This window comes from Populus trichocarpa, chromosome 3 (assembly GCF_000002775.5).
Source record: "Populus trichocarpa isolate Nisqually-1 chromosome 3, P.trichocarpa_v4.1, whole genome shotgun sequence".
Classification (NCBI taxonomy): Eukaryota; Viridiplantae; Streptophyta; class Magnoliopsida; order Malpighiales; family Salicaceae; genus Populus; species Populus trichocarpa.
Genome location: NC_037287.2, coordinates 20,954,255 through 20,970,035, shown reverse-complemented (window position 1 = coordinate 20,970,035; position 15,781 = coordinate 20,954,255). Strand labels below are relative to the sequence as shown.

General features: G+C 34.9%; 1 protein-coding gene and 1 pseudogene across 5 annotated transcripts; one reads left to right on the top strand and one right to left on the bottom strand.

The window, feature by feature from the left end:
* Window positions 1–37: 37 nt before the first annotated feature.
* Window positions 38–5,236, bottom strand: LOC127903894 (protein EMSY-LIKE 3-like). Of its 5 annotated transcripts, XM_052451613.1 has the most exons (12): window positions 4,949–5,236; window positions 4,562–4,640; window positions 4,154–4,293; window positions 3,019–3,224; window positions 2,812–2,921; window positions 2,461–2,698; window positions 2,186–2,377; window positions 2,041–2,109; window positions 1,112–1,357; window positions 964–1,032; window positions 830–893; window positions 38–450 (listed from the first exon to the last, which is right to left on the bottom strand). In XM_052451613.1, exons 3-12 carry the CDS (start codon window positions 4,179–4,181, stop codon window positions 269–271), a joined length of 1,404 nt encoding a protein of 467 aa, XP_052307573.1. In that variant the 5' UTR covers window positions 4,182–4,293; window positions 4,562–4,640; window positions 4,949–5,236; the 3' UTR covers window positions 38–268. The 5 variants fall into 5 exon arrangements, with proteins under 5 accessions (XP_052307573.1, XP_052307572.1, XP_052307576.1 ...); XM_052451612.1 differs by lacking the exon at window positions 4,562–4,640; XM_052451616.1 differs by lacking the exon at window positions 4,949–5,236 and adding an exon at window positions 3,631–3,781 and having other exon boundaries at window positions 4,154–4,942.
* Window positions 5,237–7,361: 2,125 nt separating this feature from the next.
* Window positions 7,362–8,772, top strand: LOC7463614 (octanoyltransferase LIP2, mitochondrial-like; annotated as a pseudogene).
* Window positions 8,773–15,781: the final 7,009 nt, after the last annotated feature.

The following is a 15,781-nucleotide window of genomic DNA, read 5'->3' as shown; positions in this document are numbered from 1 at the left end:
AGTGAGAGTGGCCTCTAACCTCATTGCTATTGCAATATTGACGAGAGAGATTTTTTCTGCCATTTTTACATATTCAGATGTTTCTGTCAAAATAATTTACATCAATATTTCATAATTCAATGAAACAAAACATACACTGGAATCAAAGCTACTGCTTCCACTAGCCAATAGACAATTAGCCAAGGAATTGTCATGCTCTTTGCTGGTCATAAAATTAGAGCAAGCTATAATACAAGTCAGGGCCACTAGTTGCTAATAAGCCTAATAGTCACATGTCATAATTCTCATCATGATGATCACTAGGAACAATTCTACCATTTCTTGCCATTTTGTTGCCACCTGAGCCTTTGATTCCTCTACCTTCACCAACAATCTCATCATATGGCCGTTTTCTCCATCCCCGATTCTGGTCCCTTGATTGAATATGGGGAAGTGGATGTTCTCCCTCATCTGCTTTGATGCCAAGAAAAAGAAACATTTTATTCTTTTTATCATCAATGATGGATTGTTTTCAATAATCCACTACAATTAAGGAATGGGACCGGTGCTACGTGTCAAAATGATTTGGCTGTTCAACAATCAAAAACTCACTGATGCTTAACACGAAAATGAAGTCATAGCTGATCATGCTTGAGAATTCAAGACAAGCAATAAAATGTTTACTTGCATCCCACTAGATTAATGAAAAAAATACTAGTAATTGTAGGAATAACAGTATAAAACTATTACAGGCTGATATGAACCAAAAACTATAATTAGATTATACAACAGATAGCAGGGAATCTTTATTGATTATGATAGAAACATGTTATGTGCAATTAGTTATTACCGCTTTGACCATCCAATGCATCTTCAAGCCTCGCAATTGCTTTGACCAGGGCTTGTTCTTGTTCCTGCATGAAAGGGAAGATATAAATGCAGCAACTGAAGATAGTAGAACAATTCGAGGTGTGTGGTACTTACTCTTAGAACTTTCTTTGCTTTCTCAATTTCCAAAGGATCAGGATGGCTAGCACCAAAAACTTTTTCTACCTGTTCAAATTCATTAAATTAGGGAAGAGAAGTTCCTTTCATTTAATGTATGTGAAACAAGTTCCAACATCCATCTTACCTCCTTTATTAGAGTATCTGTGTGAAGTATCTCAATATCACCCATAGCTTTCTTCGCAACGCCATTCTTGGTTAAAGAGAAATCTTTTTTGGATTGACCCTTTATGGTTCCTCTACCTCTTCCTGCAGCAGCAACAGCGCCACCACGTGCAATTGATTTCTTATTCCCACGGCCTGGTCCAGGCCGGCCACCTCTACGGAAAAGTCCAGTTTCCTCATCCTCCCACCTAATATCTTCAGGAGATATCTGCCATGAACACATATAGATCAGTAGCAACAATAAACTAGAAATTCATTTGACTCTGTAAACGACAGATTCCAAGAGAAAGAGTGATGGGAACACAAGAAGACAATTGATGGCAACTACACAAGGGAAGACGGTGGTAAAAAAACCAAGCACTATCAGTAATATTCCATGTCACGTTGAATGCATCACTAATTGACCGCTTGACACTACTACTAGCCTAGAATGAGGTCAAAGGAGTGAAGGGCTTGTTTAGCTTTACATTATCCACGACCACGCAACACACACACACAAAAGGGAAAAAAAAGAAGAAGGTTAGCTTGATCTTATCAATACTGCAGAATAAAATCATATCCAATGGAAAAATTCCGTTTCAAATCAATTCTTCATATTCCAGTGGTTGAACCAGTTGGGATGAGAAATCTTTGGATATGCTACAAAAAGAGAACATGCAAGCAGGATCAACGTTCAAATCTTTCAGAAGACCAAGCATCAATCTCACTTTAACCCAAACTATTATGCAATACAGAACAGAGAATTCTCACACCCTCACAACCAGAAAAAAAGGGAGATAAATTCTATCGATATTTTACAACCACAAACAATTTGCTGGTCAGCATTAAGACAACTAAATGTAAATAAAACACATCAAGTTATCAGCTCCCAGGAACACAGCAAAACCTTACCTCTTTGAGATTGACCCATTCCCACGTTTCATCCCCTGTATTAATATCATAAACCAAAGCATGCCTCCCCTGTGAATTGTGGAAAATGAAAACGTTAAAAGGCCAATGATAGGCAGATTATTACATAATCAAGTGTAGAATGTACCTCAACTGCATTGTAGTCAGTTATAACAGCTTCATAGTAGTGGTTATCCTCTGGCCATAGAGTCCAAACTTTCTTTCCAATTAAATCATGGGCTGCAAAGGCACCTGAAGAGCCATGGTTAGCAACTTGTGCCCTGCCAGACAAACCTGTAGAACATTGCTGCATGGACTTGTTGAGGATGCAGCAGACAGCCTCATTAACCAAAAGTAGAGGATAAAAAAGTTATTCAACTTACTGTACAAATCCTCATCATTTTGCTCACTTATTCAACTTACTGATTTGGGCTTCTTGTTCCCAGATCCAGGAGGAGGGCCATGTCTCAGGGCTGATGTAGATTGTTGCATAGATGGATGCAATACAGGAGAAGGTGCACCCATGGACAATGAGGCGACTGACTGCGATGTTTTCTGTTTCTTGCGTGATCCTGAAGCAGAAGGACTAGCTATAGGGTTGTGAGAAGGCTGGGTGGTGCTTGGCATGCTAGGTTGGATCCCATTTGCCTTTCTCCATTCCCTGAAATCATAGGATCTTTTAAGAATCAGCTCAACAGATATTAGAAAAACTGACTGGAAGACATTATATCATTTAAGAATCTGCTCAACAGATATTTAATCAAAAAACTAAACCTTATCCTCCGGATAATATCATCAGCATTAACCCTAGCTAGGAGCTCCCTGTGCTCCTCATCTGAAACTCTTAGTTCTTTTCTGAGTTCTGTAATTAGGCTTTCCTTTTCCTGGAGAAGAACAATCAGAGGAAGAGAGTCTAAAATTTGTTTAACATCCATTAATAGAACATAAATCTAATGTACATGAAATGGACAAAGATAATACCCAAGTAATGGCATCTGACTGGGCTTTAAAGGCTCGCAAGACTGAAGTATATGCTTCTTGTTCAATATTGTGGATTTGAGTTTCCATGTCACTATGCAAACTTGGCTGTGAAGCACCACCACCAACTGCAGATCTTCCATTTCCAGCACTTCGCACCCCACTTTGGAATCTATTTCGATGTGTTGGTGGAAGGTCATCATCAGTTCCTGCAATTTTAGAGATAAAAAACACAATGCATGAACTCTTTACAGTAAAGAAAAATGAAAAAATTTCTATCATCTAAACACCGATGTACAGAACAAAATCTAAAAGATGCAATGACCAAACAGAAAAACATTTACAAAGATCCAATCAAGTAACCAGGCGAAACTGAAAGTAGCTCTTCAACATTGATATACTCAAAGCCAGAAAAGAATGATTCCATTTGTCTAGATCCAGCCTGCATGAGTGCATGCGCTTCAGTAAAATGTAACAGCACATCTTTCATCACAGTTGCACACATGAAAGCTTCTAGCAAGAAATATCAGACAGCTCTCAGGTTTTGTTTCTTCTATCTGGAAATGTTAATACCACCAACCATCCTCTTATACTCTTCTTTCAAGTTATTTCTACCTGGTTTATGGTTCGGTTTACAGAGATTCCTTCCAAGAAATACAGACAGCTGCCCCTTTCTGTTGTTGGCATTGTTTTAGACTCGAACCCACCTCAACCTCACCCATCCATGCCTGGAGTAGTAAGTTTCCATGAAAAAACCCTTGACATCCTGGGTCAAGAAAAGTTTTTCAGCAAGTATATGCCTGCCATCTCTTACTGAAGTAAGTCCATTCCCTGTATATCCCAAGACACTGACATACTAACAAATGAGTAAACCATTCCTAGTGATTTCTTACACTTTCAATTCAAACATCAGTTCAAAACCAGACATTTTCCTCTTAACCTTAAAGTGCAAACACCTGATTATCATCAACCATGAACAACCTCATGCATTTCTAACCATATTGAACCTTAAACCTTGTTTTAGAAGCTCAAACACAAACAAATCTCATATCAACAGTAAGCTTACAAATTATGAAATGAGCTAAAGAGAAAAAAAAAATACACTACGAATAACAATAAACACTTTAAACTAACTCACCACTACTATCGGAAAGCTCATAATCCATTTCAACAGCTAAAAAATCAAGCCTGTTGCTTTCAACCTTCTAACCACAGGAAACAAACTCAACCACCTTAACAAACCAAACGAATTCTTCACAAATGCAAGTTACAAACGACCTGACAAACAATTAAAACAATAAATTTCTAAATCAACAAATTATGGAGCACACTTCAAAGATCATAAAAGCTTACTCCTGCTTCAGAATACAACACATTTAAGCCAAATTCACCAAAATAAAAAATAGCCCTAATTCACATAATTACCTCCTGTAAACATATAAAACAATTAAAAATAATAATTACACGCACAATCCTTAGTTACTTTTTTGCTTCAAGCACCATCTAAATAACTTCATAAACAATTTCAGAGATCATAAATGCTCACTCCTGCTTCAAAAAAACAACAGATTTAAGCCAAATCCACACATATGAAGCCCTAATTCACAGATTTAGCTCCTGCAACCCTATAAAACATTAAAAATAAAACTTAATTCCACACACAATCTCCTTAATTACCTTTTTGCTTCAAGCACCAACTAAATAACTTCATAAACAAGGAACTACAGCTAAATTTTTTAAAAAAAACGGTACTTCACAAAAAAAAAAACGCCACCTATAACTTGATAAACAAGAAATTAAAGAAAAATTCAACAAAACCAAACCAAAACAGAAAAAGATCAAAACTTTCATAGGCTAATCACTACTATCCAAATCCCTAATGTGCATCGAAATTCAACTAAACCCTAAAAAAACTCAAATTCGATCAAGTTACCGAATTTTGCGGTTTTAAATAAAAACCCTTTAAAAAGTCTCGAGCTTTAGCCTCCTCTTATGGCGAACAACAAAACCGTAATAATTCACTGTCCAATTCCTCGAAATTGAACCAGAAAACAACGTTGAGAGCTTCAAAACAAGGAAATTCGACAGCGTTTTGTGGGAAACGCGTAGAATTGTGTGAGTTTTGAGTGGTAATTGTTGGTGGGGTGGTTTTGGAGGGGAAAATTAGGGTTTTGAGAGTGAATATTGTGGAACTTGATTGATTGAAAGAATAAGAAGAGGGAATGTGTTTTTTTTTTTTTTTTTTTTTTTTTTAAAAAAAGAGTTTTAGCAAGATTTAAGAGTATTTCTATAACATGTGTTTGATAATTTAGTATATGTATTTTTTTTAGTTGTTTAGTTTTTTTATATATTTTAATAATTATAGTTGTAAAATTGGGTTTGGATGAAGGCTCTTAATTCCATTTTGTTTACCACGGAAAAAATATTATATCTTTTTCTAGTTTAAAAAATAAATAAATCAGAATATATTTTATTTAAGTTGAAATCTCAACTTGTTTTGAAAATTTTATTCAAAACGTTTCAGTTTTGTTCTATCCGTTTTATTAGGTTAAATATTATTTTTTTTGTTTCTTAAAAAAAATTATGTTTTTTTTTTAATTTTATCTTAAAACACTTGATTTATTAAATATTAAACTTCATAATTTATTATGATTTGTTTTTTTTAATTGATTTTTTTTCCAGTTTTATCATTCAACTTCTTCAACATTTGATTGTTTATTAATTAAGCCTTGTTATTTATTTTGATTTGTTTTCTATGAAATTATCGTAATATCATGACTCGAGTCACAAGTTTCACAAATTAACCATAATGGACTTAGGTCATTTTATTGTATTTTTTTTTAGATTGAGATTTTCTCAATTTCATCATTCAACAATAGATTTATTGAGAATTGAGTTTTATAATTTATTTAATTTGTTTTATTTGTGGTTATCATGATTTTATAACTTGAGTCAAGAATTCGAAAGGTTAATTCAGATCAATCTAATGTTATTATCTCAACATTATTTTTTTAAAGTATTGTCTTGAATTTTTACGAGTCAAACTATATTTTTATCAATTATCCAGATTATCTTTGAATCCTTTGAGTCAATCGGGTCATATCGTTTTAACTCTCATTTTTTTATCTGTATATGAAATTTGAATTGGATAATTTCAAGTTAATTTATATTTAAATTTGAATTGAAATCTTGCTTATTAAATCAACATTGAAAACGGCACATCAAAACATCTTAGATGCAAAAAAAAAAAAACTTGACTATCTTTGTAAAAGACCCAGGTTAATCAAATAACTTAGTCAATCTGACTTTAAGTCAAAACTAAATTCCTAACTTAATCTTTTTTAAAAATTCTCTTTTATAAAAACAATATCATTTTAATACATTAAAAAAATTTAAAAGTTAATTTTGATTCAGGTTTAGTATTAATAATGATTAAAATCATCTAAAATCATAAATTTCAATAAATGAAATACTTTTAAACTTACTTTTATCTCCACATCAAACTTGTATAATCAAACAAGGACTTATAAATTATAGTGATTTGAATAAAGAAGAAAAAAAATTAATTGAAAATTTTTTTTTATTTATGTATTCCTTTTTTATTTTTGTGAAAACTTTTTTTTAAGTAAAAAATTATTATAATCATCAAAAAATTTTCAATTTAAAAATAAAAAAAGTACAAATTGATCTTTTTTATATATCTCTATGAAAATATAAAAAGAATAAATTTAAGAAAATTATATAAAAATTCACACTAAAAAATATAAGAACTTATTTTATTTTTTATTGAATTTTAATAATTAAATTATTTTAAAAATCATACATATAAGATTAATACATAAATATTTATAAAATAATTACTAATACTATCATAAACAATGACGTAATTTTAAAAACACTTCTTCAAGACCAACTGTTTTTTCAACGACATGTCAGTACAGACTACAGACTACGTTATGCGTTTTCTTTATAAACTCAAAACGGTGCGAGTTGTATATTTTGCTTTCTCTCTCTCTGAAAATCTTTTTTTCCTTCCATTTGACTTTTAGCAGAAGCTGTTTTTCTCTTACATTAGAGCCTTTATTGAATCTTGGTTCATCTGCGTTATTCACAATTACTGTGTATTTCTTGTTTTTTTAACTCCCCAGTGATTAATAACGTGAATTTAGGCTTATGATCCTTGAAATGGATGATGGAAGCATTTTGCTTGGAGAATTTATAAGACTTTTTAGGCGCTATTTGATGAAATGCCTCAATGAAACAGCTCACATTTTGCTAAATTAAATAAATCTCACGAAGAAATTTGGTTTCTTTAGCTATTTTAGTGAAAAGAATCAACCACAATAATGTCTGGTGGGGGTTGCAGAGAAGGGAAATGTCACAGGGTTGGGATTCCTTGAAGACCATGCAATACATAGTTTTTTTTAATGAGATATATTGACTAAAGGTCACTTTTTTTATTAGAAATTTAGTAAGAGATGATAACCCTTTTTCTAGTGGATTGTTTCTATTAGAGCCCATGTTTTTGTTCTTAATTTTGGGTTTCCTTCTTTGAGGAATCGGTGCATTTTTTCCCAAATAAGCTCTTTATTTTTTGGTGGTTTAGTTACAGTATAAGACGGAGAGGAGAAAGTGTTTTTTTATGAAGATATTTTTTATTTATTTTTTCTATTCATTAGTTTGGCATTCATATCTGTTCCTTCTGATCTCCTAGATTTTGCAAGTTAATCATGCACTGATTCGTTAGCAAAAAAAAGATTGGTTCTGTCTTCTTTGATTTTCTTTTCCTTTCTTGTAGTTTTTGTGTGTCATTGACAGTTAAAATTCTTACTACTTCACATTATAATGAAAGAGTGTATCTGTCAACTCAGAATTACAAATGTTAGCTGAAGTTGCATGTGCGTGGAAATTTTTGGTTTTTTAATGTTTAGATCTGATTCTATTATTTGGTGTGCAATGGTATCATGTGATTATAACACAATGATGCCATGTGAGAATAAGATAGGAATAAGGATTAACTATTTCTTGGTTTGCAGAGAATGTGATTTCCATTAAATCTTGAGGTTTGGAAATTAGGAACGGTCAACTACTTGGAAGCACTTAAGCTTCAGGAAAAGCTATTCTCTAATAGAAAAGCTCATAAGATTCTGGATACGCTGTTGTCCCTGCTACACTCTCCTACATATACTCTTGGAAAACAGTGAACTGATCAATATTTATTGATCCCTGTGATGAACTTGAAAAGATAGGAACTGAACTTCACTATACACAAAGAGGAGGTGACATTACATATCATGGTCCTCATCAAGCCATCTTATACCTGTCATTTCTCTTTGTGACGTTGGACTTGGTGCTCGGAATTATGTGGAGAGACTTGAATTAACAATGATTGAGATGGCATCACTACATGGTGTGAAAGCTAGTGCACGAAAAAAGTGTGAGACTGGGGTTTGGGTTGGAGATAGAAAGATTGGTGCAATTGGAGTTTGCATATCATCCAGAATCACTTCTCATGGATTGGCATTCAACATTGATCCTGATTTAGACTATTTTAAGCATATTGTGCCTTGTGGGATTGCTGATAAAGAGGTTACATCTTTGAGAAGGGAGACAGGTACTGTGCTTCCTTCTGATGAAGTAATTCATGAGCAGTTGATATCTTGTTTTGCAAGAATATTTGGTTTTAAAAATCTTATTTGGAAGGAAAATAAGTCAATATTGCTAGATAATGGGAAACCTGAAAGGCATGTGGACTGATAATGCTTCAATAGTTATGTAATGAGAAAACTAAATGACATGTGGCTATTATATGCCTGAAAGATAAATTATGTAAACCTTTTTCTGTATGATTGATGATTCGTTGAAATGAATCAATGGAATTTTGTGTATGTGAAAGTTGAATCCATTTAGCTATCTAAAGTTATGTATTATGTCTATATCAGAAAAGAGACAGAGTAGTTTAGATCATGCAATACCTGAGGATATTGTATTGTTTTTTTCAAAATGCGTTAAAAGCTGTAGACTAGGTGAATTATTTTCAGGAATTTGGGGAATAGGGAAATTAGGATCATCGATAGAAAATTTTTATTATGTTTTGAGATTGTCAGTGTGATTGTAGGCAATATAGGTACAAGGCATTTGAGAATCCTTAGGTCCTGTTGTGATGATGTTGGGAGAGTTATCTAGAAGCAACTTTGATGCTGTTAGATCCAGGATCAGCATCTTTAATCAGTGAGATCTTGTTGGTACATTGATTTTATGCAAAAACAATGCATGTTCCTGGTAATTCTGATGCCATATTTTCCAGTATTATATGAGATCAGAATGCATATGATCATGGCAGCAATATCTTTCATTCAAGGAGTTGGAAATGAGTAATGTCTCTATTTTGTTCCTGTTGGCATAAATGCATTTTCCCTTGCTTGTAGAATTACTGTTCACATGTACTCAGGATTCCCAGCCCAGGAAACCACCAAGTGACTTCACCAAAAACTATATTCTAAATACCTCTCTCAAAGTTCCTTGACTAGATCTCCCAAATTCTCATGTAAAGGATCTTAAACCTCCAGATCATTTTTCTTCTACCCTAGGAGATGATATTGCAATTTATAAACATAAAAAAACTTCCACCATCTGCTGAATAATGTGAAGTGACGGAGGAGTGATACACCATCACATGGCTAAATGGAAGAGAATTTACTAAATTTAGAGGATTATCCTTATAATAATGCTTCAAAGATTGCTGCTCAGGTTTGGGCAGGCGGATACCTTTTTAGCATGTTCTCAGGTTTTAAAATCTAGACTCTATTATTCAATCCACCTTTGAATCTCCAAAAACCATTGTCGATGAGGTGAATTATGAAATAAAAACACATATACATATCAAAAAAATTGGGCAAGGCTGTCAAGCTGGCCAAATTTGGTTGGGGAGAAATATTAACTATATTAGACATGCAAAAGCAATCCTGAAGGCTCAGCTCTAACTACACCAACTTGAGGTTTACATGAATGCTGCATTAGGATCAGGTTGCAGAAGAATAAGATGGAATCCAATTGACTTTAGTCTATGTTCTGAATGGTAAAAGAGGAGCATTGCATTTTCTTGGAAGAAGATGATTGCTTTTTGCTGTGGAAAGTAGTCTTTCCCAGCTAAGTTTAGCTGTATCTGTTACTCTTAACAGAAGTACAAAACTATTGAGTGATTTAATAAAAAAGGACAGAAGAAGGAGGGGCTGATTTGGTCTCATGTGATAAATCACATGAGGTTTTAAGTTAAATATTTGAAGGACTGCACAGAAGTCAGAAGTATAATATTCAATTCAGAATCACATGGTCAGCTGCTTCCAAGTTCCAACTTATTCAAGAATAAAAGTTCTATCATTAAACTTCTGATAAAAATAAAGAAGCAAATCACCGAAAATAGAGTTCATATGGAAATGTTACTGGGATAGTGGCCAGTCAAATTATGCTTCTACAAGATTCTAACATGCATTATAATTGATCCTGTCTTGCCTTCTGCTGACGTGGATCAATGAGCTGCTCTGTCATCTTTATAGTCCTCCAACTAAATTTTTTTTCCCATATGCAGATATTTCATTTATATATGATTTTAGGAAATCTTTTGTCCAATTATTGCCTACCCTGTTAGGAAATGGTCTAGATCTACCCCTTTTAACCGTGAAAGCTGAAACATAGTCTGGTTATTCTGAATGGTCTGTCCATTAGCTTCTTGTTTATCTGTATTTCCAAGGGGAAAAATAACATCTTCTACCTGGTTAAGACATTGGGGTTTAACCACCAAACAGGCCTAGGTTTTCTTTTTGTATATATATTACACCTAGCCAGAGTTGAGCACAAACTATTTGTAACAGTATGCAATGCCTCCTTGAGAAGACATCATAGACACCACCATTTCCTTAGCTCCAAAAACACCAGCAATCTCATTGTCTCTACAGCACTACATAATGGGAAATATTCACAGAGCTTTTTTCATTCTATTTTCCTTGATTGTTATTCATGTTCTCATGTCCTCTCTTCTGTGTCTTCACCATGAGAGAAAGGTCCAATTATTAGACAGAAATCAAGGAAGGAGATTGCTAGTTCCTTTCGCTTCTCTTTCAGCAAATGTTAACAAGTCAACTGGAGCCAATAAAGACCCTCAGAAAGCTGCGGAGACAAGTCTCAGGAAGGCTCCACCAAGTTTTTCAAACCCTACTCAGAACAAGTAGCCTTTACAGTCTTTGTATAGAGATCTTTAAAAGGAAGAGAATTTCATTCTCTTTCTGCATTTTTGCAGTTTTTCCCCTTTTAGTTTTACTGTTGGATAGGTATCACAATTGGACCTCTATACAGTTCTTAGTCTTTCTTTCAGGGTTTCCTTTTCTTTAAAGCTTATGGATCTGTAATTCCTTCATTTTTTTTAAGTATCTGCTTTTCAGTAAATTTAGAAAGACACAAGGTGAACTTCGTTTACAGGAACTTTTTGTAAGATTATATTAGCAGCTTTTTTCTGGTAGATTGCCAATTTGTAGTTGGTTATAATGTACTCTATTCCCAAGATTGATTATCTTTCCTATGATAGTTATATTTATATTTACGTTCCATTTTCTGGTTACTACTGCATATTCTTTTTTTGTCCTATTTAATTTTAATTTTTCAGCTGATTCAACTTGATGAAATATCAACATCAGCTATCATCCCTCACGTTCTTATTTGGTTTTCTAACGTCACCCCGTGTGATGGGAAGTGTAGGGATGCGTGCTTTAAATTCTATGGGAACAAGGCTTATGAAAAGGAGCTGCACTTGTTAACCTTTCAAATAATAATAAGGCTATTAGAGTTCTCACCTCCTCTTAAAGAGGACCTTTACAGCCTTGTGAGGGTATGCTGAATCTCTCTCTCTCTCTCTCTCTCTCTCTCTCTCTCTCTAATTCTAGATACATTCTTGTTTAATGAAGCTGAACCAAACATAGCACGGTTGTCATCTTGCATCTTAAATATGCTAGTGTCTAAGAGGGTGGACTGTTTGATTTTACTGTTTTTGTTCCCATCCATATTAAATATGTTTGTGTTTCTAGATATGGGATCATTAATGATAACTATGAATAATTGCCCGTTCATTTGTGGAATAATTCCTATATATATCAGTAATTTCCTAACTCCATTAATAGTTAAATTTGAGGTCATTATTTTCTTCCATTTCCACGTTTATCCAAATATTGTTGCACTTTGTTTCCAGTGACGTATAATTTCCAAGTTCCAATCCAATTGTCAATACATTGAAAGAAATTTCTGTAAAGAATCAAGGGGCATGTGAAAAACAGCAACATTATTTGTTCAGTCTCCAAAATGTTTCTTCGCATAATTTGATTTCTCCAATTATTTGGAGAAACAGTTTCTGGAATGACCATATTCCATGGCTTTCTAATTGTTTCTTAGCATAATTATTTGTTCAGTCTCCAAAATGTTCTGTTTGTGTGCCTATGTATGCGGATGCGTGACAGCGGAGTTTGAACGGACACATGCTTTTTAGTTTTTCCCCTTCTAAGCCAGCAGTGGAGAACAGTAGCTTTGATTGTGAAGGCACGACGAAAAGCCAAAGAGAAAAAGAGCAAGGCCGAATAAGGATTTAGTGCATCAGTCAACGGCAACTATAGGTACTTCTCCCTTGCATGTGCTTTTTCACATGCACGCTTGTGTCTGTTTACCACTCTCCATAGAGACTGTGTTCAGTAAGGAACAATTTGTAACTTGTTTTTGTAGGCATGGACCAAGCTAATGCAGAGGAGTGCAAGGCCACACATGAAATAATTACTCTTCAATGCATTTAAGACCTCACAAAATCTTCTTCCCCCTCTGATCAGTGCAGTATATTTCCTGTTATGTATTGCTGGAAACTGAAACGATAACTTTGTAGTTGGAATGCTTAGTTCAAATCATTGGGAATATTTTCTCCCTTGCAGAATGGTTACTGTTTGTGTTGTGGTCTGAAGTTACAGTTGCTATTTACTGTCTGGAACATGCACTCAGCATAGATACAGTATATACTGCTGCGGGATTCTACCGTACATCTACTAGTTACAGCACTTTCACTACTCCTGGGAGCAAGAATCTGTCTCACATGCATACTTGAAGAATTTACTCAGTCTTAGGGTAATAGTTAATGCTTCTATTTTTTTTTCTCATGGTAAAAAACCTAAACCATCCTTTTATTTTCATGTTGAGCTGAAACATTAATCATATTTTCAAATTGGAGGAGGACTGGACTGCACAAGTTGCCAACTTTGTGTTTAGAGTTTGGCCATAACACTGTTTAGCCTTACCCATGAGGTCTTTTTTCGAAGTTCAAATTAATAACGAATTAGAAGTTGCGGATCCTGATAATTATCATGGTAGGGTTTTTATTGATTGCATTGAGGAAAGAAAACAAGTACAATTCTCAGGCAAAACTGGAGAAAAAAGATTTTTTTTTTCTTGTTTTGATATAGGCTGTGAACTTATTAAAGCATAGTTGTTAAATATAGTCTGTTAGAGAAATATCCTCTGCTGATTGTGTAACTGAAGAGAGATTTCCTCTTCTTAATCAAAACTGATTGAGTAACCGAAGATCAGTTTTGATTCTTAGTAATTATAGTTTTTAATGCTATTTATAATTCTTGTAACAGTTAAACAAATTCTGCTATATATATAGCTGTATACTGTAAACAGAAGTAATAAGAAAAACCATTTTCTACATGGTATCAGCCTAAACCTACGATCCTCACCTATTTCTCTCTTGTTTTAGCGTTTCTCTTCCTTTTCTCTTTTTCTTTCTCATGGCCACCATCTCTTCGGCTCTCTCTCAAAATATTGCTCAATTCACCAAACTTACTGAAACCAATTATCTCACCTGGCTTCAGCAAATCAAGCCCTATCTTCACGGTGCCAAACTTTGGGGATATGTTGATGGCACCATTCCTGAACCATCTCTCACCATCCTGACTACTAACACTCAATCTACAAGATCCATTCCTAATCCTGATCATGCTAGCTGGTTCATCATCGACCAACAAATTGTTAGCATCCTCACCACCACTCTGACAGAAAACATTGCACAGCTTACCATTGGTTTCGACACATCAAAGGCAATTTGAGACTGTCTTGAACGTCACTTTTCCCAAAAGTCTGTAGCAAGCGCAACCAATCTCAAAATGCAACTTCTTGATCTCAATAAAGGCACTCAATCCATTGACACTTATCTTCGTCATGCTAAATCAATTGCTGATGCTTTGATTTCTATTAACAAGCTTGTTCCTGATGAGGATTTAGTCATCGCCACTCTTCATGGTCTTGGCCCTGATTATCTCATGCTTCGTATTGTCCTCACTCAAAATCCTCCTCTCCCAGATTTCACTGAACTTTGGGCTCGAATTCTCTCTTTTGATGCTCAACAATCTCGTCCTGCTGATTCTCCTACAACCATCGCTCTTTTCAATCACAATCAAACTCCTTCTACCCATCGTGATCACCGCCTATAATACTAGCCACCAATTTCCCACCAGTGGTCGTCCCAACAATGGTCGCTTCAGACGTGGTTGCTATTCTCAGCAGCGCACCACTCCACAGTCACAGGTTGGGTCTTCTTTTCCTATGCAACAGCAACATATGCCTCTATTAGGGCCATTTACTTCACCAGCTTGGGCTGCTCGTCCTCCACCAAATGGTATTCTTGGCCTAGCACCTCAATGGTGTCCCAATTGTCACTCAAGTCACCATGGACTTTCTCAATGTCCACATAGATTTTCTGGTCCAAACACTGCCACTCCATTTGCTGGTGTACATTATGCTGCTGATCCAAACTGGTACTCGGACACAGGTGCAACTCATCACATGACAGCCATGCCCATCAATAATTCTCAACCTTATGGTGGGCCGCATAATGTCTATATAGGTAATGGGGACTCAATGTCTGTTTCCCATACTGGTAACCTTCCTTTTTCATTAGGCTCTTCCACCTTCACTCTACAAAATGTCTTCCGTATTCCATCCATTTGTAAAAATCTTCTATCTGTTGCTCGTTTCACTAAAGATAATCATGTTTTCTTTCTCTTTGCACTTGACTTCTATCAAATCTATTGCTTACGCACTGGATGTCTATTGTTTCAGGGCCTTGTAAAGATGGTTTGTATCCGTTTAATCTATCAAGCGTCTTTACTTCTCCACAAGCCCTTGCTTCTGTTCACTCCTCTATCTGGCACAATCGTTTGGGTCATTCGTCATCAAATGTCTTCGCTCGTCTAAGTCCTACAATTAATTCCAAATTGTCTTTTCCTTCTTTTTATCGAGACTGTGCACTTAACAAGTCTCACCAATTACCTTTTAATTCCAACAAAGAGACTGTTACCACTCCTTTTCATATTATACATAGTGATGTCTGGTCCTCCTCTACCATTTCTATAAGTGGTTTCAAATATTATGTTCTATTTACTGATGAATTCTCACGCTACACTTGGATTTACCCCATGCGTCGCAAAAATGAAGTCCTCACTCATTTTCAAACTTTAGTTGCCAAGATTCAAAACATCTTTCACCAAACCATTCAATTTCTTCAAAGTGATAATGGGACAGAATATGTCAATAATGCCTTTTCTCATTATCGTAAAGCCTTGGGAATTGAACAAAGATTTTCTTGCCCCCACACACCACAACAAAATGGCCTTGTCGAACGTAAGCACCGTCATATTGCTACAATGACTCGCAGTCTCCTTCTCACTTCTGGTACTCCACA

Bases quoted from the DNA above. Each gene is read 5' to 3' on its own strand.
- LOC127903894 (XM_052451613.1), bottom strand. From the start codon at position 4,181: ATGGATTATGAGCTTTCCGATAGTAGTG. The intron at 3,225-4,153 runs GTGAGTTAGTTT...CTAAAATTGCAG, and splicing joins TGAGCTTTCCGATAGTAGTG to GAACTGATGATGACCTTCCA. The intron at 1,033-1,111 runs GTAAGATGGATG...GAATTTGAACAG, and splicing joins CAGATACTCTAATAAAGGAG to GTAGAAAAAGTTTTTGGTGC.